Below are 21,440 nucleotides of genomic sequence, written 5' to 3'. Positions count from 1 at the left end.
AAGACTTATTTATTTATTTGAGAGAGAGAGCAGGGGGAGGGGCAGAGAGAGACTCTCAAGCAGACTCCCCACTGAGCAGAGCGCTGGGCAGAGCTTGATCTCAGGACGCTGAGATCGTCATCTGAGCCAAAACCAGGAGTCAACACTTAACTGACAGGGATACCCAGGCGCCCCCCTCAATATGTTTGAGATCCATCCAGTTTTATCCCTGAGGCCTAAGGTAGTTAATTTTCACTGCTGTGTTCCATTTTGTGACTACCACAATTTATCCTTTCTTTTGTTGATGGAGACATTATTTTCAGTTTGCTATTATAAGCAGTGTTATTTTGGGCATTCGCGTATACTATCCTGGTATATCTAAGAGTTTCTAGAATATACTCTTCTCAGTTTTATTAGTTACAGCTAAATTATGCTCTTAAAATCATTAATACCTGTTTAATGTCTGGCTCAGTGTTCTTGGATGGGCAAGTTTTAACCTCCCTGGGTCTCAGCTTTCCCACCTGTAAAACGGGAATGCTATCATCTTCCGGGTGGCGTCACGTGAGGACCAGGTTGAGGGCGGAGCATACTGCTCGGCACCCAGCCCGTGCTTGGTAAATGGTAGGTGGTCAGTGCCGCTGCTGATGGTCCTGGGACTGTGGCCCCCAGAAAACCTCTTCCTACGCAGTTTTTTCTCTTTTGACCCCTTAGCTTCTCCCATCCTGGAATTCCAGAATCTCCTTTTGGAGATGAAGGGTCAGCCAGTTTGGACTCCCACCCACAGTAGGTGCTGCGTGTTCAGTTCAGGGTCTTATCTCGTCCTGCCCGTGTGCCATGTGGGACAGGGACCCCCCCCCCCCCACCTTGGTGCTTGCTAAGGACACTTAGTGGAGTCCATTGGCTTAGGCCCAGTTCTGCCACTTCCAGCTGTGTGATCTCGCACAGCTCCCCTCAGTCTCTTCTTCTGTAAATTGGGCGTGGTGGTAGTACATGGCTCCTTAGAATGGGGGACTTGGTGAGACTGTTAGTTTGTGTGGTGTCCCCCTGGAAGCTTAGATTAGAAGACAACGGCATGAAGGACAGTGAGAGCAGCGTCTGGCCTAAGCTTTCGTCCTGTGTTTGCCTCCCTGTTGCTGGAGAAACCACGATGCTGGCTTCCCTCCGCTCCCAGTCCTGTTCTGGCTTGTGCAGGGAACCTTTGAGCCTGAGAGGACAAGGGAAAGCAAGCCCCTCTCTAGGGAAGAATACAGAAGGTTCACAGGCACACAGCCTGTTGGGAAGATGGGCAAGGGGGAGCAGCATTTGGGGGAAGAGGGAACTCAATGGCTGATAAACACATGAGTAATTAGAAAAATGCAAGCTAGGCGCGCCTGGGTGGCTCGGTGGGTTAAGCCTCTGCCTTTGGCTCAGGTCATGATCTCAGGGTCTTGGGATCGAGCCCTCCATCAGGCTCTCTGCTCGGCGGGGAGTCTGCTTCCCCCTCTCCTTCTGCCTGCCTCTCTGCCTACTTGTGATCTCTCTCTCTGTGTCAAATAAATAAATAAAATCTTTCAGAAAAAGAAGAGAAAAATGCAAGCTAGAACAGCAGGAGTCTTGCTGGCAAAGACTGGCCTGCCGCCCAGGGCCCCCATCCTGCCTGTGGCCATGCAAATCCGTGCAGGCATTTTGTAGGTCATTTCAGCTCACAAGCCTGGCTCGGGCATTCCTCCTCTTTGTGTCAGCCCCAGAGACATGTACGTGCCCAGCCCAGCCCAGTCCATTACTACACTGTTTGCAGTTGTACAACCCGCTGGTGAACAGCTATATCGCCCAGAGGCCATGCGTGGGACAGGTTAAAAATGCAGTGGCAGGGGGCGCCTGGGTGGCTCAGTTGGTTAAGTGGCTGCCTTTGGCTCAGGTCATGATCCCAGGGTCCTGGGATCGAGTCCCACATCGGGCTCCTTGCTCAGCAGGGAGCCTGCTTCTCCCTCTGCCTCTGCCTGCCACTCTGTCTGCCTGTGCTCACTCTCTCTGACAAATAAATGAATAAAATCTTAAAAAAAAAATTCAGGGGACACCTGGTTGGCTCAGTTTGTTAGGCTGCTGCCTTCTGCTCAGGTCAGGATTCTGGAGTCTCAGGATCGAGTCCCCGCTTCTCCCTCTGAGCCTCTCCCCTCTCATGCTCTCTCGCTTACTCAAGTAAATAAATAAAATCTTAAAAAAAAAAAAAATGCATGGGGCGCCTGGGTGGCTCAGTGGGTTAAGCCTCTGCCTTCGGCTCAGGTCATGATCTCGGGGTCTCGCTTCAGGCTCTGCTCAGCAGGGAGCCTGCTTCCTCCTCTCTGTCTCTTTCTTCCTGGCTTTCTGCCCACTTGTGATCTCTTTGTGTCAAATAAATAAATAAAGTATTTTTTAAAAATGCAGTGGCATGCTAGAGAGAAGGCAGGTTAGTGGCCGCTGGGCGCTGGGGGAGGGGGACACAGAGATTGCTTTAATAGGTATAGGCTTTCCTTTGGGATGATGAAAATGTTCTGGAACTAGCGAGTAGTTGATGGTTGCCCAACATTTTGAATGTACCCTATGCCACTGAATCTTACACTTAAAAATGGTTAAAATGGCAAGGTTTACGTTTTGTTTTGTTTTAAGATTTTATTATTTGGCAGAGAAAGAACTTGCCAGCACAAGTTTAGGGGCGGGGAAGGACAGAGCAAGAGGCAGACTCCCCGCTGAGCAGGGTGCCTGATGCAAGGCTCAATCCCATGACCCTGGGATCCTGACCTTAGCTTCATGAAGGCAGACACTTAGCTAACTGAGCCACCCAGGCGCCCCCAGCAAGGTTTATGTTATGAATCTCTAACCACAATTAAATTAATAATGCAGTATGCCAAAAACCATTGAATTGTGCATTTTATTTTTCTAATTTTTAAAGGATTTTATTTATTTGATAGGGAGTGCATGCGTGAGCAGGGGGAGTGGGAGATGGAGAAGCAGGATCCCCACCGAGCAGGGAGCCGGACATGGGCTTGATCCCAGAACCCTGGGATCATTATCCGAGCCAGAGGCAGGCACCTAACCAAGCAAATCACCCAGGTGCCCCAAGTTATGCTTTTTTTTTTGGAAAGATTTTATTTATTTATTTGATAGAGATCACAAGTAGGCAGTGAGGCAGGCAGAGAGAGGGGGAAGCAGGCTCCCTGCTGAGCAGAGAGCCCGATGCGGGGCTCGATCCCAGGACCCTGAGATCATGACCTGAGCTGAAGGCAGAAGCTTAACCCATTGAGCCACCCAGGCGCCCCACAAGTTATGCATTTTAAATGGGTGACTTGTATGGTATCTGAATTTTCATCTCAATAAAGTTGTTTGGGTTTTTTTTTTAAGGTTTTACTTATTTGTCAGAGAGAGAGAACAAGCAGGGGGAGCAGCAGGCAGAAGGAGAAGCAGGCTCCCTGCTGAGCAAGAAGCCCAATGTGGGACTCGATCCCAGGACCCTAGGACCCTAGATTCATGACCTGAGCTAAAGGCAGATATTTAACCGACTGAGCCACCCAGACAACCCTGTTTGGTTTTTTGTTTTGTTTTTTAAGATTTTTTAAATTTTGAGACGCCTGGGTGGATCAGTCGGTTAAGCATCTGCCTTTGGCTCAGGTCATGATCCCAGGACCCTGTGATTGAGTCCTCCTGCTTGTGTTCTCTCTCCCTCCCTCTCTCTCTGAAAACTAAATGAATGAACTCTTTAAAAAAAAAAAACGATTTAAAAAAATTTTTAATCTTAAGAGTCATTCACTCTACCCACTGAACCAGCCAGTTGCCTCTCAATAAAGCTGTTTTTAAAATAATCAAGTAGTCAGGGCACCTGGGTGGCTCAGTTGGTTGAACATCTATCTTTAGCCCAGGTCCCAGTCCCAGGATCCACCCCCACGTCAGGCTCCCCGCTCAGTGGGCAGTCTGCTTCTCCCTCTGCCCTTCACCCCGCTTATGCTCTCTCTCACACAAATAAATAAAATCTTTAAAAAAATTTTTTTTAAAAATCAAGTGGCAACTCAAAAATACAACATGTTAAAAAATTACAATATGTTATCATTTTGGTAAAATCACCCATAGATCCTTTCCCCCCACCCCCGAAAGATACTGTTTCTCAGGTGTAGCTGTATATACGAATGCACAGAGAAAGGATGGGCAGGACATTCATCAAACAAGTAGCAGGGGAGTGGGGTTCAGAGGTGGACAAGGGGACTTTAGCCTTACTGGTTCACTGAATATTACGAGATTGCAATTTATTTATGACCCCTATATTTTAGAAAAGGTAAAGAACCCAGACATCTGGCTTCGTTGCTTAACCTCTTGGCTCTCCGTGTCTTCCCCTTGAAGGATTCGGAAAAGCTGATGGAGCAACAAGGAGCACTACTCAAACGGCTGGCGGAGGCGGACTCTGAGAAAGCGGTAACACAGCGCCCCCTGCCGGCCCTAGTGGCTTATAGGAGACAGTGCGCAGAGGGGCAGGCCAGGAGCCAGCAGCGCTGGAGCCTTGTTCTGACATTTCTTTGGGTCTTAGTTTCATGATCTGTAAGATGGGCTGATGTTCCTATCCCGCCTGCTCCACTGGGTTTGTCTAGCTGATCCCTTGGGAGCTTGAACCACCATGCTGAGCACGACATGAGGCACGCTGCCGCTGCTGCTGCATTGATGAACCATCAGCGTCTGGTCCTTGAATTGCCTTCTTTGTGTTATGGATTAAAAGCCATCAAAACGTTCAGACTTTTTGACTCAACAATTGCGATTCTAGGAATCTCTCCCAAGGCAGCACACTCCAGAGTCCGGTCCGTGGAACCCTAAGTTCCTCGCCTTGTTAATGGGTGCCGGAAACAAACGCAGGGAGTGATGGAAGACCAGATAAATTGGGAAACAGGCCGACCTGTACAAAAAAGATTCACTGGATTAACTCCAAAACCTTTTGGAGCAATTGAGGTATTCATGGCCATGTGAGTCTCCAAGAGAGGAGGAGGATGGAGGCCATGTGTCCCATGTGTGGCCCTCGGCCCTTCGGGCTCCTCCCAGCAGCACAGTGGGAGATTTGGCAGCGAAGGAGATAATGCCCAAATTTGTATCCCCAGCATGAGAGGCTGGGAGTCAAATTATGATAAGCTAGTAAATTGAAACTTTAAGCTGCTGTTTCAAAAGAAGTAGAAGATTTAATCACATTATGGTAAATGTAGGTTATGGAATAATGCATATGAGACTTTTTAATATATTTTAACAGTGGTTCTCTTTGGCTGGGGTATTACGAGGATTCTTTAGCATTTCTGTTTTGTTTTTCATTGTTTTCCCCAGCTAACATTATTCTACTTATTTATTTTTAACATTTATTTATCTGAGAGAGCGAGAGCGCATGCGTGAGCTGGGGGAGGGTGCAGAGGGAGAGAATCTTGAAGCTGCACTGAGCACAGAGCCTGCTGTGGGGCTCAGTTTCAGAACCCCGAGGTCAGGACTTGAAGCTGAAAGCAAGAGTCAGACCACTTAACTGACTGAGTCGCCCCGGTGCCCCTATTTATTTTTTAATTTTATTAATATTATTATTTAAGTAGGCTCCACGGCGTGGAGCCCAACACGGGGCTTGAACTCATGACCCTGAAATTAAAGACCTGAGCTGAAATCAAGAGTTGGACGCTTAACCGACTGAGCCACCCACGCACCCCTCACATTACTTTAAATTGCAAGATCAGTAACATGTCTGCTGTCTTAAATATTTAATACAGATAGTGGGTGCTTCCTGCCAAGATCTCTGTGACGTGGCTGGTGTATTCGGGACTTTGGGCCCTGGGGGCCGAGCACTCACAGGAGTGGCTGTCCCCCCCACTGGGCCCGGCTTGCTTGCCCTTCCCCGGGAGCTCAGAGCCCTGTATGTTCTCTCTAGCGCCTGCTGTTACTCCTGCAAGACAAAGACAAGGAGGTAGAAGAGCTACTCCAGGAAATACAATGCGAGAAGGTACCACCCTGCATGGTTGCTCCTCCTCACGGGCGGCTAGAGCTTGCTGTGCAGAGTGTGCTCTAGAGCCAGAGATGTGGGTTCAAATGCTGGCTCTGTCGCTTTCTCCATCTCTCCAAAGGCTCAAGCAAAGACCGCATCGGAGCTTTCGAAATCCATGGAGTCCATGCGTGGGCATTTGCAGGCCCAGCTCCGGTGCAAGGAGGCAGAGAACAGTCGCCTGTGCATGCAGATCAAGGTACCTGCCCGCCCGGCAGGTGGGGACGGAGGGGCTGGGTCGTGGCAGTCCCAGGGCGGTGGGCCACACTCAGGAAGGCTTCGCTCCGACAGTTTGGGGCATTGACTGCCAGTGCACTCGCTCTGTGGAGAGACTCTGGGACAGGGGCAAGGGCAGTGGACCCTAGAGGCCCCTGGGTGCCCTTCCCTGCAGTGACCAGGTTGGGTGCTTTGACCCAGAGCCGACCACTTGAGAATGGTCTCAAATGCTGCTCACCTTCGTGAGCCAGGGACCCTCTGAAGTCACGGCTCTGCTGAGAGAGACTTCTGACCACAGAGCTGGGAGTTGACGAAGAATTCCAGAATAGAGTTCTGTCCTAACATTCAGCCCCGATGGGTTCAGCGATCTGGAGAGATGCCACGGGGCGCTGGGAATGACCCCCGTCCCAGGCCTGCCTTTTGAGAGCACTAAGCCCCCACACAGTTGGTGACCCATATTTTCTCTCTCCCTCTTCCTCACCGCTGCTTTTCGCTGGTCCCCCTTCCCCACTCTCCCCTTCACTCTTGTCTCTCTCCACCCCGCACCCGCTTCTGGCCCTGCGCTCCCAGAACCTGGAGCGCAGTGGGAACCAGCACAAGGCAGAAGTGGAGGCCATCATGGAGCAGCTGAAGGAATTAAAGCAAAAGGGAGACCGAGACAAAGAAACCTTAAAGAAGGCCATCCGAGCCCAGAAGGAGCGAGCAGAGAAGAGCGAGGAGTACGCTGAGCAGCTGCACGTGCAACTTGCCGACAAGGTGGGCGGGGCCTTCCCTCAGGGCGGCCGGGGCTGGAAGTGGGGGGGTGCCGGCTATGATCAGAGGGTGATGGTGGGAAGGGGGACTGGCTGGGGAAGGGGAGGCAGTAGGGGAGTAAACAGGCAAAAGGATTGAAGCTCGGTGGGCGGCTGGCCGGAGACACTGGAGGGGACAGTTGAGCCTTGTCAGTATCATGCACGGGAATGACAGTTAAGGAAGGCTTTGGAAGCAGAGTGCATCTGATTTCTGGAAATCTAGAAGCTTCTGCTGGGTTTGGTCACCCTTGGTGTTCTCTGGAAAGGGGCTGCAGGGGTGAGGAGTCATCCGGGTGAGCTGGGCACCCGGGTCCCTTGGCCTCAGCGCTGTCACAGGGCTGATGGGCCCTGTTGTCCCCTGTTCCCAGGATCTTTATGTCGCTGAAGCTTTATCCACTCTGGAATCATGGAGGAGCCGCTACAATCAGGTTGTGAAAGACAAGGGAGACCTCGAGCTGGAAATTATCGTCCTGAATGAGTACGTGTGTTAGGCGAGGGCTCACAGGGTGATGGAGGGAAGCGGGTGCACGGGGGAAAGGGGCCCGGCAGCTGAGGCAGGGGCCCGGCACCCTCAGGGGCCTTGGCCTCTGCACTCACAAAGGGCTGGGAGCCGATGGAAATGCCCCTGCATTCTCTCTGTCGTCTGCCCAGTGACAGCAGTCGGTAGGACAGAGGAGGGGGCAAAGGTGGCCTCCAGTTGTAGGGGACTGAACTCACACCCTTCTCACCACTGGGGGCCAGGGACCATTCATTCTCAGTGTCCCCTACAGTCATGTGTTCATCCACTTGAAAAGTATTTCTAGAGCATCTGCTCTGTACCAGGCTGTGTGCCAGCCTTGGGGGTCACCACAGAGATAAGACTAACGCATTCCCTGCCCTCACGGAGTGAACCCTGTGCTCTGATCGAGAACACCAGGCCACAGAAACCCGGCCACCCGGGCTGTGGGACAGTCACGGGGGGAGCTCACTGAAGTGTCTTTTGCTGGATGCAACTCAGTTTAGCAAACATTCTGAGAACCTGCTCTTTGTGTCGGGCCCTCGGTCAGCTGCCACCCTCCTAGGGTTCTCTGTCCGGTAGGAGAAGACAGATAATGAAGGTCGAAGGATCCATGGTACGGAGGGGAGGGATTGGGGAAGAGGTGCTCTGAGGAGGGAAGTCTGCGCTGGGTTTCTAAGGATGAGGAGGAGTTTGCCAGCTCGAACGTGACCTGTGTGCTCGGGCCTGCTCTGTGCTTAGCACGTATTTGCTGAATGAACCGTGACTGATCATTCCTGAGAGCACACACCGTGTCAAGGTTCTGTGTGGGGCCTGTGGTCACGATAAGCATCTGCAAGCCCAAATGCTCCTGGGGGCCACGGTCTCTCTCTGCTGCCAGATCACAGCCCTGCTGAGTGACTGGGGGGAGGGGAAGGGAGTGAGGGCTCGTGGGCACATGGCTACTTTCCCTTCCCGTCTGTGCGAGGGGAACGTTCACACGCGTGAACAAGGGAGAGAAATGTTGGGGGGCGACCCTGACCACCCAGCCTGGGAGTTCTGTCCTAACTTAAAGACCTGCTGGGCTGAGAGATCCAAGGGGGTCCGTGGAGAGCTGGGAAGGGACGCATCTCTGGTTCTTGTCTTCACATGGTGTCTTGGCCTCATGGAAGGATCAGAACACAGAAGGCTTCTGGACAGGGTGGTATGCGAGACAGACGTAAAGGCTGAAAGACGGGGTCTGGTATGTGGGACCGCCACAGCGGCAGTCCCAGGCCGGAGCCGGCAGCGGAGTGAACAGTCAGGAACGGACAGGGCACCACGAGGTGGCACCGGGGAGGAACACTCGGCCCCACTCCACACAAAGCCCCGGGCTTCTCAGAACCCACGTAACACTTCTCTTTGCTTGCTCTCTGCGACCTACCAGCCGCGTGACAGATCTCGTAAACCAACAACAAACGTTAGAGGAGAAGATGCGGGAAGATCGGGACAGCCTGGTGGAGAGACTGCACCGGCAGACGGCCGAGTACTCCGCGTTCAAGCTAGAGAACGAGAGGCTGAAGGTCTGTAGTGAGAGCGGGTCCAGACCACGGGTGGAAGGCAGTGGGGTTCCTGATGGGGCACTCCGGATGGACTCCCAGAAATGACTCAGGGGTCTTCGGAGGGCCTGGGGCAGCGACACGAGTAGGAGGGTTTGTGCTGGAGTCAGAAAGGCCTGGATTTGGGGTGCCTGGATGGCTCAGCCGTTTAGGCATCTGCCTTCAGCTCAGGTCATGATCTTGGGGTCCTGAGATCGAGCCCCATGTCGGACTCTCTGCTCCGTGGGGAGTCTGCTGCTCCCTCTCCCTCTCAAGTAAATAAATAAAATCTTTAAAATAAATAAATAAATAAAGGCCTGGATCAAGTTCTGACCACCTTTCACTAGCGGCTGGCCCTGGGTAGATAGTTTATTGTCTGTCACTGTGGTTTCTTAGTGGGGAGGAAAGGAGGCTCTGATGAGAACGCAGTAATGTGTGTGAAATGCTTAACATGGACACCTGGCCCGTGTGTGTGCAACACAGCCGACTGGAGGTGGACAGTGACTGCTCGGGGGCTGCCGTCCCCTTGCCGTGCATCCATTCTCTCTAACCTCGCAACCTCCCGATAGTGAGCCTCTACTTTATAGAATAAGGAAACAGACTTAGAGATGGGTCACGTTTATTGCCAGGATTGTGCCCGGGAAGTGTTGGCATTAAGATCTGGAGCCCAGTCTCGTTCTGGAGCTCCTGCTCTAGACCACTTGCTCTACAGCCTTTCATGTTTCAGAGCCAGGCTGGGTCTTTTTAACGGATCTGGACAGTCCAGTCTAGGTTTATTTGTTTATTTTTTAAAAGATTTTATTTTTAAGGGGGCGCCCCGGTGGATCAGCTGGTTAAGCATCTGCCTTCGGGCTCCGGTCATGATCCGAGGGTCCTGGGATTGAGTCCTGCATCGGGCTTCCCGCTCAGCAGAGCCTGTCGCGCTCCCTGCTTATGTTCTCTCTCTCTCTCTCTCTGTGTCAAATAAATAAGATCTTTTTTTTTTTTTTTTTTGAGATTTTATTTATTTGACAGACAGAGATCACGAGTAGGAAGAGAGGCAGGCAGAGAGGGAGGGGGAAGCAAGCTCCCCGCTGAGCAGAGAGCCCGATGTGGGGCTCAATCCCAGGACCCTGGGATCATGACCTGAGCTGAAGGCAGAGGCTTTAACCCACTGAGCCACGCAGGTGCCCCATAAATAAGATCTTTAAAAAAAAAATTATTTTTAAGCAATTTCTACACCCAGCATGGGAGTTGAACTCACTACTCCGAGATCAAGAGTCTCATGCTCTATTGACAGAGTCAGCCAGGCGCCCCTAGGTTTATTCCTTTTTACAGATTTGTTAAGTATGACATAGGGAGAGGTACAACATTCTAGAATTTTCATGAAGTGGACACATTTTGTCCATCACCCACCCTGATCCAAACCTTACTAGTATCGCCTGACCTCACCGCTTACAAATACGTGTGCAAAGGTGACTGTCCTCCTGACTTCAGTCCGCACAGAATTTCTTACCTGTTTTCGAATTCCGTGCCTGGCTTTCATTCAGCCTTCTGTCTGTAAACAATCTGTGCTGTGCGGCAGGTCTCAGAGTCCGTGCTGTTCAGCCTGGCGCTATAGGACCCCAGCACGCTACATTTATCCCTCCTGTCAATGGACATTTGACTTGTACAGTATCTTCGTACATCTTTGGTCATACCTATTTGGGGTATTTTCGCAAGTTAAATACCTTGAGTTAGAATTGCAGGTCATCAGACAGTGAGCCTAAGCTCAGCTTTGGTAGATGTTGCCGTAGAATAAGGCAGGTATAGAAAGTTACACTCCCACCCAGGGTATGCTAGAGGTAACAGTTGCTCCGCCTCTCCTCCGTCTCCTGGGGGTATTGTCAGTCCTTCTCACTGGAGCCATTCTGGTGGGAGGGGCGGCCGCTCCGCTGCTGTAGTGAGGTTGCCGAGATAGGAAAGGCAGCCTCAACGCCTAACAAGTGGCTGGGGGGTTCGTTACAGCATGTGTGTCTGTGGTACATAACACACCGTGGCTGTTCAGAGTGCTGTCTCTAGACGTGCGCTGTCTTAGATCGTGTTCTCCAGGAACAGTGGAAAACATCACAGAACTGTGACACAGAATTGGTGCTCTTTGGGGACTCCAGATACGTATCTGCCCAGGGTTTTCCCCCTAATATGAATATAGATATTGAAACACGTACACACCCATCATTCTGCAACTTACTTTTCTCACTCACCCATACATCATGGCTATCTTTATCTGTTTTGTTTTATTTTTTAGCTTTATCTCTTTCAAATGACTGCACATTGTTTTATTGTATTGACATGCCGTGATTTCTTTCCTCCCGTCTACGTAGGTGAACATTGAGGTTGTAGGAGGACATTTGTCGACTTGAGAAGTAGGGAAGGGAACTGTTACTTGCAAAGCAGTAAATACAATCCCATTTTTGTTGAAAAAAAAAAAAAACAATAATAAAGTATCTGCTCAGCTAGGGCAGCCATAAGGCAAGGCATCAGGCATCATTGGTCTTACCTCCATTGTGTTCTTTTTTTTTTTTAAGATTTATTTATTTATTTTAGAGAGAACACGAGCAGGGGGAGAGGCAGAAGGAGAGGGAGAGAGAGAATCCCAAGCAGATTCCCCACTGAGCAGGGAGCCTGGCTTAGGGCTCCATCCCACAACCGCGAGAGCATGACCTAAGCCAAAACCAAGAGTCAGAAGCTTAACAGACTTGAGCCGCCCAGGTGCCCCCCCAACCTCCATTTTCTTTCATAGTCCTATATTGTTTTTGTAGTAAGGACAAGAAAACATAGGAGTTGCTTATTTGCATCTACAGCTGACCCTTGATGCCCGGCTTTGAACAGTGTGAGTCCACTTACATGTGGATTTTTTTTTATAAATACAGTTTAATACTGTAAATGTATTTTTTCTTATGATTTGCCTAACATTTTCTTTGCTTTACCTTTTTGTTTGTTTTAAAGATTTTATTTATTTGACACAGGGAGAGGACAGGCAGGGGGAACAGCAGGTGTAGGGAGAGGGAGAAGCGGGCTCCCTGCCGAGCAGGGAACTAGGTGCAGGGCTCGATCCCGGGACTCCGAGATCATGACCTGAGCCGAAGGCGGACACTTAACCGACTGAGCCATGCAAGCGTCCCTTTAGGTTACGTTATTCCAAGAGTACAGTATGTGACCCATATAGCACACAAAATATGTGTTAATCGACTATATGTGTTATTGGTAAGGCTCTGGTCAACAGTGGGCTGTTAGTATTAAGTTCTGGGGGGTCAGAAGTTACAGGTGCATGTTCACTCGTGGGGGAGGTTGGTGGCCCTCCGTTCATCGTTCCCGGGTCAGTTCTGAGGTTGTCCAGGCACCTGTCGGAGGAAAACTGCTGGTGTGGGTTTGAGTAGACGCAGCTTCCCTTGACTGGCCCCTCGGAGTGAGGGGTGAGGGTGGGATGGCCGCCCGCTCTGGGGACCTTCCTGTGGCTGACTCAGTAGCCGCCCCTTCCAGGCTAGCTTCGCCCCGATGGAGGACAAGCTCAACCAGGCGCACATCGAGGTGCAGCAGCTGAAGGTATCGGTTAAGAACTATGAAGGGATGATCGACAACTATAAGAGTCAGGTACGTGGCTGCCCAGGACGTTAACCTCTCCCAGGAAGGGTTGGGCTGTAAAGGTGTGTCTCGCAGAAACTGGGAGCAATGCTTTGCTGGCCCCCAGGTGATGAAGACCAGGTTGGAGGCTGATGAAGTGGCTGCCCAGCTGGAACGCTGTGACAAAGAGAACAAGATCCTTAAAGATGAGATGAACAAAGAGATCGAAGCGGTACTGCTCCCCTCGCTTGCTCTCTTCCCCTGCCCAATCCCATGTCTGTCCCCCTCAGCTGCCTGTGAGTCTCCCTGATTTGGAGCAGTCAAGGTGGACGAGTTTTTTCATTGCTGGGCTCGTCCCCACTACTGTGCCGGTGCTCGCTCGCTCTCTCTGCTGCTTTATTCCTTTTCCTCCTGGTTTTTTCTTACTTCGGTTTCCTTAAAATATCTCTCCTGCTTACAGCATCCAAGTGGATTCAGATGCTCAGATCTGCCATGTCTTAGGCGTTGCCTGTTTCGTTCTGCGTCAGCCAAAAGATGTGCCTCCCATCCCCTCCGCTTTTCCCCAGGAAGCCTTATTCTCCAGATAAAGGGGTTATCTTAATATTAACCTAGGAGAAGGGCTGAGTGCAGGCCCAGCCACTCCTGTGTTAAAAAGCCTTGGGCAAATCCTTGCCCCTTCCGGTCCTCAGCCTCCTTGTTAATACAGGGATGGACTAAATCACAGAGTTCTGACCTTCTCCTCCAAACTGTAGCATTGGGATTGCCTTCCTACGGGCTTTTGAGTTGGACTGGACCTTCATCCTGGCTCTGTCCGTTTCCCACTGGGCAACCTTAGGGAAATGACTTCGCTCCTTTGATCCTTGTATTGGGACAACAGCTCCCACTTTATAGGTCTTTGCAAGAATTACTTGAGGGAGCCATTAGCACAGGGCCTGGGTCCTGGAGTTTGCTTCGTGATTGCCATTGTTATTCAATGACTGAAGGAGTGGCAGGCTCTGAAAGCCATTTGGGGGTCAAGTGTGTCCCTCAGAGAACAGCTGGACACCCTCAGTGGCCTTTGGGGAGGGCGGGCCCTCTTCAGGGGACTGAGGGTGGCCCTGCTCTAATCCCAAAGGACTCGGCCTGACCCCATCCGCAGCGGGACCCTTCCCAACGGCGTCTTTTCTCTCCCCCACTCCAGGCCCGTAGGCAGTTCCAGTCCCAGCTGGCTGACCTGCAGCAGCTGCCCGACATCCTTAAGATCACAGAGGCCAAGCTGGCAGAGTGCCAAGACCAGCTGCAGGGCTATGAGAGGAAGAACATCGACCTCACAGCCATCATATCAGACCTGCGCAGCCGGGTAAGGGACTGGCAGAAAGGGTCCCACGAACTGGCGCGAGCAGGGTCCCGCTTACCGAGATGAGCTGCACGCCCCACCCCCCAAGGGAGGACCGCTTCCTTTTTCTTGGCTGCCGCTTTCTGAAAGGAGTGAGCTATCATCAGTGCTGTGAAATAAAAGTCTGGTGTGCCAAATGCCTTGTGTTTGCACAAAGTGATTGTCGTTATAGGAGCCGTCACTCTCCTGTGTTGCCGCATCCCGCCCCCCACCCCCAGTCTCCGCCTGCCTCTGCTCTGTCGCTGTGCTCGGCCACGCCCCCAGGGGAGACTCCGCCTCCCTACCCCGCCCTCTGTGTGCTCTTTTCCACCTTTCTCTTGCTTCAGCTGCGGTTCACTGCTCTTACCAGACCCACTGCCGGAGGTTCTGACCCGAAAGAGGGCTCCCTTCCTCCCAGAAGCAGTCTGTCCCTGGGTGACTAGAATCCTGCCTATGGTCTAAGAGACTATGTGCCTCTCCTTTGCAGGACCTTGGGCAAGGCCCTTCCCCTCTCTTGACCTGCTACCTTGTAATAATAAAAGTAGCTGTCATTTCTTGAGCACAGAGTCTGTGCTCTGGTGTCGTCTCACGTAATTCTCCCAGAAACGTGAAGATGTAGATACTGTTTTCTCTCATTTTCCAGAAAGCAGTCCAAGGCATAGGGGCATAATTTCCTGAGGTCACAGAGTTGATGCTTAGTGAACAGGGTTTGGAACCCAGCCAGCTCCATCTGCTTCCCGAGCCCGCGTTCTCAGTCCTCTTCAGTTGCCTGCCCTCTCTTGAGCCTGAGAATTCTGAGGGCCTTTCGAGCCTGGTATCTGAGGCTTTGGCTTACAGCAGCCCTCTGAAGAACCAATCAAACTCGCCAACCTGAAAGACTTGCTAGGTTTCCTGTTGCCTTGCCTGTCCTTGTCCCCGTTCAAAGGGAGAATGAAATCAGCGGTGCCAACAGTGTAACTGGTAAAGCTCCATGGCACGTCGTGTGGGCGTTAAACCTGCCATCTGCTTCCGCCTTCTCATGTCTGCCCCGGATCCCACTGAGTGGCTTCTGATCAAGAAAGCGTCACCGTGGTTCATCGGGATCAAACCTGGCTTCTCTTCGTGTGGGGCAAGCCTTCACGGGAGTTGGGCCTAACCTGTCCCTCCTCTCCTCTCTCCTCCAGGTTGTGCGTTGAGACTTGGGATGCCTGCTGAGGGCGGCTCGCCCCTCTCCTGGGTGTGGATGACAGGTCCTAGTGGGAAGGGAGGGCTGCCCCGGGAAGTTCCTTCACAAACAGGTCTGTGTTCCTGTCATTTTAGATCGAACATCAGGGGGACAAGCTGGAGATGGCAAGAGAGAAACACCAGTCTTCCCAGAAGGAAAATGAACAGCTGAGTCTGAAGGTGGATGAACTGGAGAGGTTAGAGGCACTTGGTCCCATCTCTGTCCTCTTCCTAGGACCTGAGACTTTCAGCCACTTAGCTGCATTGGGCTTAGTGTGCAGAAGTGTTTGAGGGACTCAAGGCCCTGGAAGGTGCAGGGCAGACCTCAGAGGAAAAGCTGCTTCCATTACAGTGGTAAGCGTTGTGGGAGAGAGGAAGGTGGTCTCTTGTCCAGGGGATGCTCCAGGAGAGAGTGGTCAAGTTCAGACCACCCACAGGCTCCATGTACCAGAAAGGCACACTTCACCCAGGATGCGGCTACTGGGGGGCATCCCCCCCCTTCCCCAAGACCTTTCTGATCTGATTCTTCTGTTACCTGCGGACTGTTGGAGGCAGTTAGGGGAAGAGTATGGTTTTTGGAGTCAGAAGTCCTGGACTTGAGTCTCAGCTTGGCCCCTTGACCTGTCTGGTAATCTTGAGCAAATCCTTGAACGCTTTTGAATCTCTGTTGACTCATCTTGAGAAAGGGATCAAGGGAGGGATAAGAATCTAGCTCATGAGATTACTGTAAGTCTTCCATGAGGCCTTCCTCAAAGGCCTTAACACACTATCTGGCATAGAGAAGTGCACTGTATTAATTTCTACTCGTTGCTATTATTCCCCCCCCCCCCGCCCCGCTCCGCTTTTTTTTAAGTAGGCTCTGTGCCCAGCATGGGGCTTGAACTCACAACCCTGAGATCAAGAGTCGCACACTCTACCGATGGAGTTGGCCAGGTGCCCCTACTATTACCCAATTTTAAATACGAGGAAACAGCATGGAGAGAGGTGAAGTGACTCGCCCAAGGTGACACAGCCGGTATCTGGCAAAGCTGTGATGGAGGCCCCTGACCGTCATCCTCCGGAGCTTTTAGCATCTCTAGAATGAGGGCTGGAGCCTTAGTTTCAGAGCTGAAGGCCTGGGGCCCTGGGATGTCATGACCTCCCAGGTGGCTCTTGCAGCCTGCCTGCGGGGACCTGGGCCAGCGGGTCTCCTGGGCTCCGCCTGTGCTCTGCTCTGCTGGCCACCGGTATGCCAGCCTGGACCAGCAGGTCTTACAGAGCTTGCAACTGGAAGATATTCTGGGAGTGCCGTGGGGACCACGTGTGCATATCAGAATGGTCACTGCAGCGCATGGCGGCTCACATCCGTGGTAGGGCGGGGCAGCCGCGAACAGAAGCCGAGGGCATAGGATTTAGTGACAAACCTGCCAGCTGTGCTGACCTTGGGCCAATGACTTTAGCTCTCAGTGCCTCAATTTCTTCATCCGTAGAGTGGGAGTAACGGCAACCGTGGTTTTGTTCTTCTGTTTTACAAGTGGCAATTTTATTTGTCCTCTATAAACTTTTTAAGGTTAAAATTTTAATTATAAAGGAATATATTTTAATCTTATTTTAGAAACTTCCTTCTCTCCTAACCATTCTCCCACATGCATAAGAAACAAATTAATTGCATCTGTGAAACATCGTATAACTTCTAAATTTTAAGTTCAATACAAGGTGCCGTGTTACGTGTGCTAACAGGCACGCTCAGTTGGCTCGCCCGCCCACTCTTCCCTCTTCCCACTTTTCATCTGGCTGTCTTGGCTGCTCAGCTCCCTGCCGTCTTGCTGATTGGCAGTTTCCTTTGGTTTATTTCTCTGATTCCTTGGAGACTCTTGGCGTGATGAGAGCCCCGGTCCAGGGGTGACTGGCAGCCCCCTGGTGGGATGGAACAGGACAGGAAGGGATAACCAGGATCTGATGAAGCGCTTTCACCTAGGAAACTGGAGGCGACCAGCGCCCAGAATATCGAGTTCCTACAGGTGATTGCCAAGAGGGAGGAGGCAATCCACCAGTCCCAGCTCCGGCTAGAGGAGAAAACACGGGAGTGTGGGACCCTGGCCAGGCAGTTGGAGAGCGCCATTGAAGATGCTAGGAGGCAGGTCAGTGTCGATTCCTTTACCAACTAGCTCTGTGACCTTGGGCAAATTGCCTGACCTCTCTGGGCCTATTTCCCCATCTAAAAAATGGGCACACAGTAGTGGCACCTGCCTCGTGAATCCGTTGTAAGGATCAAATGAGCACTTCCTGTAAAGGGTTTGGGCCTTTATTCATGATGGCTTGTTCAGTTCAACTGGGACTTACTAGAAACTCCCAAGCCTGCATGGGACTCAGCCGGGTTTACCACAGCTCGGGTGATGACTCATGGAGTGTGGGGAAGGGGCAGGTAGAGTGGGCTGCAGAAGTCCTCGTAGTTAGCTCCTGCCCCGAGGCTCCCGGGAACCGTCCACAGCGATGTGCAAGGGCCGTCTGTGAGACCAGAGCGGGAGTGGCCCGGCCTTCTCTGCCCGTTGCTGCCCAGGTCAGGTAGGCCAGCCACACCTCCGTGTCTTCTGGGCAGGTGGAACAAACCAAGGAGCACGCAGTCTCCAAGGAGCGAGCTGCCCAGAACAAAATCCTGGACCTTGAGACCCAGCTGAGCAGGACCAAAACTGAACTCAGCCAGCTGCGGCGGAGCCGGGATGATGTGAGTCGGGCTGGAGGGTAGAGGGTAGGAGAGAAGGGAATCGATTGAGATTTTAGCTTCCTGGGTCCGGCAGGGCAAGGTGTTTTTATGAATATGACATGTTTTTATTTTTCTCAAATCACTTTCCCATCCCTTCAGGATTTGCCAGGCAGATCCCTTTTTTTCCTTAACCGCTTTGTTAGATATCATTTATATACCATAAAAGTCACTCATTTAAACTGTACAATTCGGGGTGTCTGGGTGGCTCAGTGGGTTAAGCCTCTGCCTTTGGCTCAGGTCATGATCTCAGGATTCTGGGATCGAGCCTTGCATCGGGCTCTCTGCTTGGCGGGGAGCCTGCTTCCTTCTCTCTCTGCCTGCCTCTCTGCCTACTTGTGATCTCTGTCAAATAAATAAAATCTTAAAAAAACAAAACTGTACAAATCAGTGGTTTTTAGTATATTCACAGAGGTGTGCCATTATTGCCACAAGTTTAGAATATTTTCAGAAAGAAACCCCGTAGCCAACAGCAGTCACTCCCAGTCCCCCCTCAGCGCACCCTCAGTCCCTGGCAACCACTGATCAAGACTCTGTTCTGGACATTTCACACACTTGGCCCGTACTCCTGTTCTTCCTCCTAGGCTGACCGTCGCTACCAGAGCCGGCTCCAGGACCTCAAAGATCGCCTGGAGCAGTCAGAGAGCACCAATCGCAGCATGCAGAACTACGTCCAGTTCCTCAAGTCATCCTATGCCAACGTGTTCGGGGACAGTCCCTACACTACCTACCTGACCAGCTCTCCCATCCGCTCCCGATCTCCTCCTGCCTAAGGCTGCCGGTCTTGGGCCAGGAGCCCGGATTGATGCCATGGGAACTGCGGAGGGGCCAAGCCATAGCCGGAAAGCCTGTTGCTTTCCTCTAGCTTCCACTGCCGGAAGCGTGTTCAGGATCTTGTCTGAGCTACTGGCCTCAGTAAAGTCCCGAAAGCAGCGGGGCAGAGGAGGGGGGGCTGGAAGGACTTAGTTTTCGCTCCTCTGACAGAGTCACCTGATGGAAATTTTTTAATTACCTTGACAAGCCTTAAATCTACTAATCTTAGGGTACCAGATTTTAAACTCACCATGACTTTGCTCTTTCCTTCCCTGAGAAAATGATCTGGACTTTTTCTTCCAGTTCCTTCACAGCCCTCCTCTTTTGAGGCATCTCTCTCTTGGGTTTTCTCTTTCCTGAACCAGCAGGAGCTATCAGCCCGAGGTCCTCACCACCCCTCCTGGGCTGTGAGCACGTTCACTTGCTGTTTTCTGTCATCGGGTTTGGTGTCTGCCCCCGTGCCCCCCTCCCATGCCCGGTGGAAACCTCAGGTTCAAGTGTCCACGAGGCCGCTTGCCCCCACGCACTTCACAACAGACACTGAAGGGCCCATGTCCAGTGGCCTCTTCGAAGTGTAATCCCAGTCTCACTGATTTTTGTTTCTCTTTGCCAGGTTTGTATCTGTGGAATGCATTTATTCTGGAAACGTGTGTTATTTTACAAGAAGTTTTTATAATCAATATTTAAGGCTCCATTGGATGATTTCCTTTACCCACCCCTTCCCTTTTCTAAAAATGATCCCGGAAAATGCTGCAGGAGAGCCAGGAAACAAGTACTTGGTGCCTGGGACACGAGGCTTCTCATTTTATTTTGGCCCAGGTCGGTTCCTCCTTGTGTCCTTGCTTCACATCACCATCCTGTGAGATGACTGGAGGAGACGGTTTGTACGGCACTGCTCAGTGTCCAGTGGGATGGATAGGATGAAGATAGGATGTGTATATGTTACTATTTTAAAAATATTAGTCTGGTTTTCTTTTTGTAAAGATCTCATTTTGGGAGGCACCTCGGTGGCTCAGAAGGTTAAGTGTCTGTCTTTAGCTGGGGTCATATCCCAGGGTGCTGGGCTCAGGCCCGACCTCAGGCTTTCTGCTCAGCAGGGAGCCTGCTTCTCCCTCTCCCTCTGCTTGCTTGTGTTTTCTCTTTCTCTCTCAAATAAATAAAATCTTTTTTAAAAATGAAGATTTAAAAAAAAATTTTTTTTAAAGATTTTATTTTTAAGTAATCTGTCCACCCAGTGTAGGGCTTGAACTCACAACCCTCAGATCAAGAGTTGCATGCTCTACCAACTGAGCCAGCCAGGCGCGCCCGTTAGCTGGTTTCTGAATGACAAGATTATGGGCTATTTTTATGCTCTTCATATTTTCCTGTATTTAAAAGAAAGAACAACACATTCTTCAGAGAGGTGAATGAATGGGGTACTGTGCTGAACCCTAACCTTTCTGTTTTAGCTGTTATTAGCCTTCTGGGTGATCCAGTCTTGTCCTCTCTAACCCAAGGACAAAACTCTAGAGAATTCCCCTGTGTCCTCAAAAACAATGGGCTCACACAGGCGTCAAGATTCAGTAAATCTCCTTCCCCCTCAAATTTTTGGACATTTTGGAGTTTCCAGCTTTTAATTTTGCCAAGGGAGATCATTTGAAAAACAAGCACCAGGGGGGGTAAAAAAAAAAAAAAAGAAAAACAAGCACCAGCTATCAATGCCACAATACCCAGCCTGTTTTCATAGCCTTAATGATAAATGGACTAGAACTTACGATGTATGAAAGATCTTCCAAGAAAGCACAGTTGGGGGCAACCCTCTTGGGTCCCCTCGCTCTTTGGGAGCTTTTACTATCACTCAATAAAGTTTACTTTGCTGCGCACCAAAAAAAAAAAAAAAAAAAAAATACAGTTGACAAGCGTACACCAATGTGGTACGCATCTGCACAGATCATTTGTATTTTTGTCAAACTAATGAAAACTTCCTCCATGCAGGGCACTGCTATTTACAACGCTGGTGAGAAACACCTCTGTTGGGGCGCCTGGTGGCTCAGTGGGTTAAGCGTCTGCCTTCAGCTCAGGTCATGATCTCAGGGTCCTGGGATTGAGCCCCAAATCGGGCTCCCTTCTCAGCAAGGGAGCCTGCCTCCCACCCCCCTCTGCCTGCCTCTCTGCCTACTTGTGATCTCTGTCAAATAAAATCTTTTAAAAAAATAGAAAAAAGAGAAACACCTCTTTTGGAGTCTATTGCTGGGACTCTCTCAACAATGTTCTATTTTTTTCTTTGTATTTTATTACGAACAGTCCAGAGAATTTGTAAAAAAAAAAAAAAATCAAAAAATGAAAATGTTTGTATCATTTCAAACTCCAGAGAGTTTTCCTTTCCACCTCGAACTGAGATCCCACGGAAATGGGCAAAAGAAGTCCAAAGTTAAAAAAGTCCCAGTTAAAAGCTGGTTCCCAGAAATGGTAAATCCTATCCGATGTATTGAGATAGAACTCACATACCTTAAAATCCACCCTTTGAAAGTGTATAATTCAGTCATTCCCAGTATATTCACAAAGTTGTGCAACCATAAGCTTTATCCAGTTCTAGAACATTTTCATCACCCCAAAGGAAGCCCATACTCCTTAGCAGCCACTCCCCCTTTCCCCTCCCCACAGCCCCTAACAATCACAAAGTCTCTAAGGATGTTTGTTATTCTGGACATTTAACAAAAATGAAATAAT

The 21,440-nt window shown here is 50.7% G+C and overlaps 1 protein-coding gene across 4 annotated transcripts in view; it reads left to right on the top strand.

Annotated features, from left to right (window-relative positions):
- Window positions 1–19,787, top strand: part of ODF2 (outer dense fiber of sperm tails 2) — a 34,694-nt gene extending 14,907 nt beyond the window's left edge. For all 4 annotated transcript variants that reach the window (XM_046022331.1, XM_046022330.1, XM_046022332.1 and 1 more), the window contains 13 exons: window positions 4,327–4,398; window positions 5,870–5,941; window positions 6,063–6,179; window positions 6,767–6,952; window positions 7,356–7,465; window positions 8,889–9,024; window positions 12,541–12,651; window positions 12,749–12,853; window positions 13,802–13,960; window positions 15,275–15,375; window positions 17,136–17,298; window positions 17,757–17,882; window positions 18,503–19,787. In XM_046022331.1, coding sequence (XP_045878287.1) covers window positions 4,327–4,398; window positions 5,870–5,941; window positions 6,063–6,179; window positions 6,767–6,952; window positions 7,356–7,465; window positions 8,889–9,024; window positions 12,541–12,651; window positions 12,749–12,853; window positions 13,802–13,960; window positions 15,275–15,375; window positions 17,136–17,298; window positions 17,757–17,882; window positions 18,503–18,691 — 1,647 coding nt within the window. In that variant the 3' untranslated portion in view covers window positions 18,692–19,787. The remainder of the gene's footprint in view (window positions 1–4,326; window positions 4,399–5,869; window positions 5,942–6,062; window positions 6,180–6,766; window positions 6,953–7,355; window positions 7,466–8,888; window positions 9,025–12,540; window positions 12,652–12,748; window positions 12,854–13,801; window positions 13,961–15,274; window positions 15,376–17,135; window positions 17,299–17,756; window positions 17,883–18,502) is intronic.
- The last annotated feature ends 1,653 nt before the right edge of the window (window positions 19,788–21,440 follow it).

This window comes from Meles meles, chromosome 11 (assembly GCF_922984935.1).
Source record: "Meles meles chromosome 11, mMelMel3.1 paternal haplotype, whole genome shotgun sequence".
Lineage (NCBI taxonomy): Eukaryota > Metazoa > Chordata > Mammalia > Carnivora > Mustelidae > Meles > Meles meles.
This window is presented reverse-complemented; position numbering and strand designations above follow the sequence as displayed.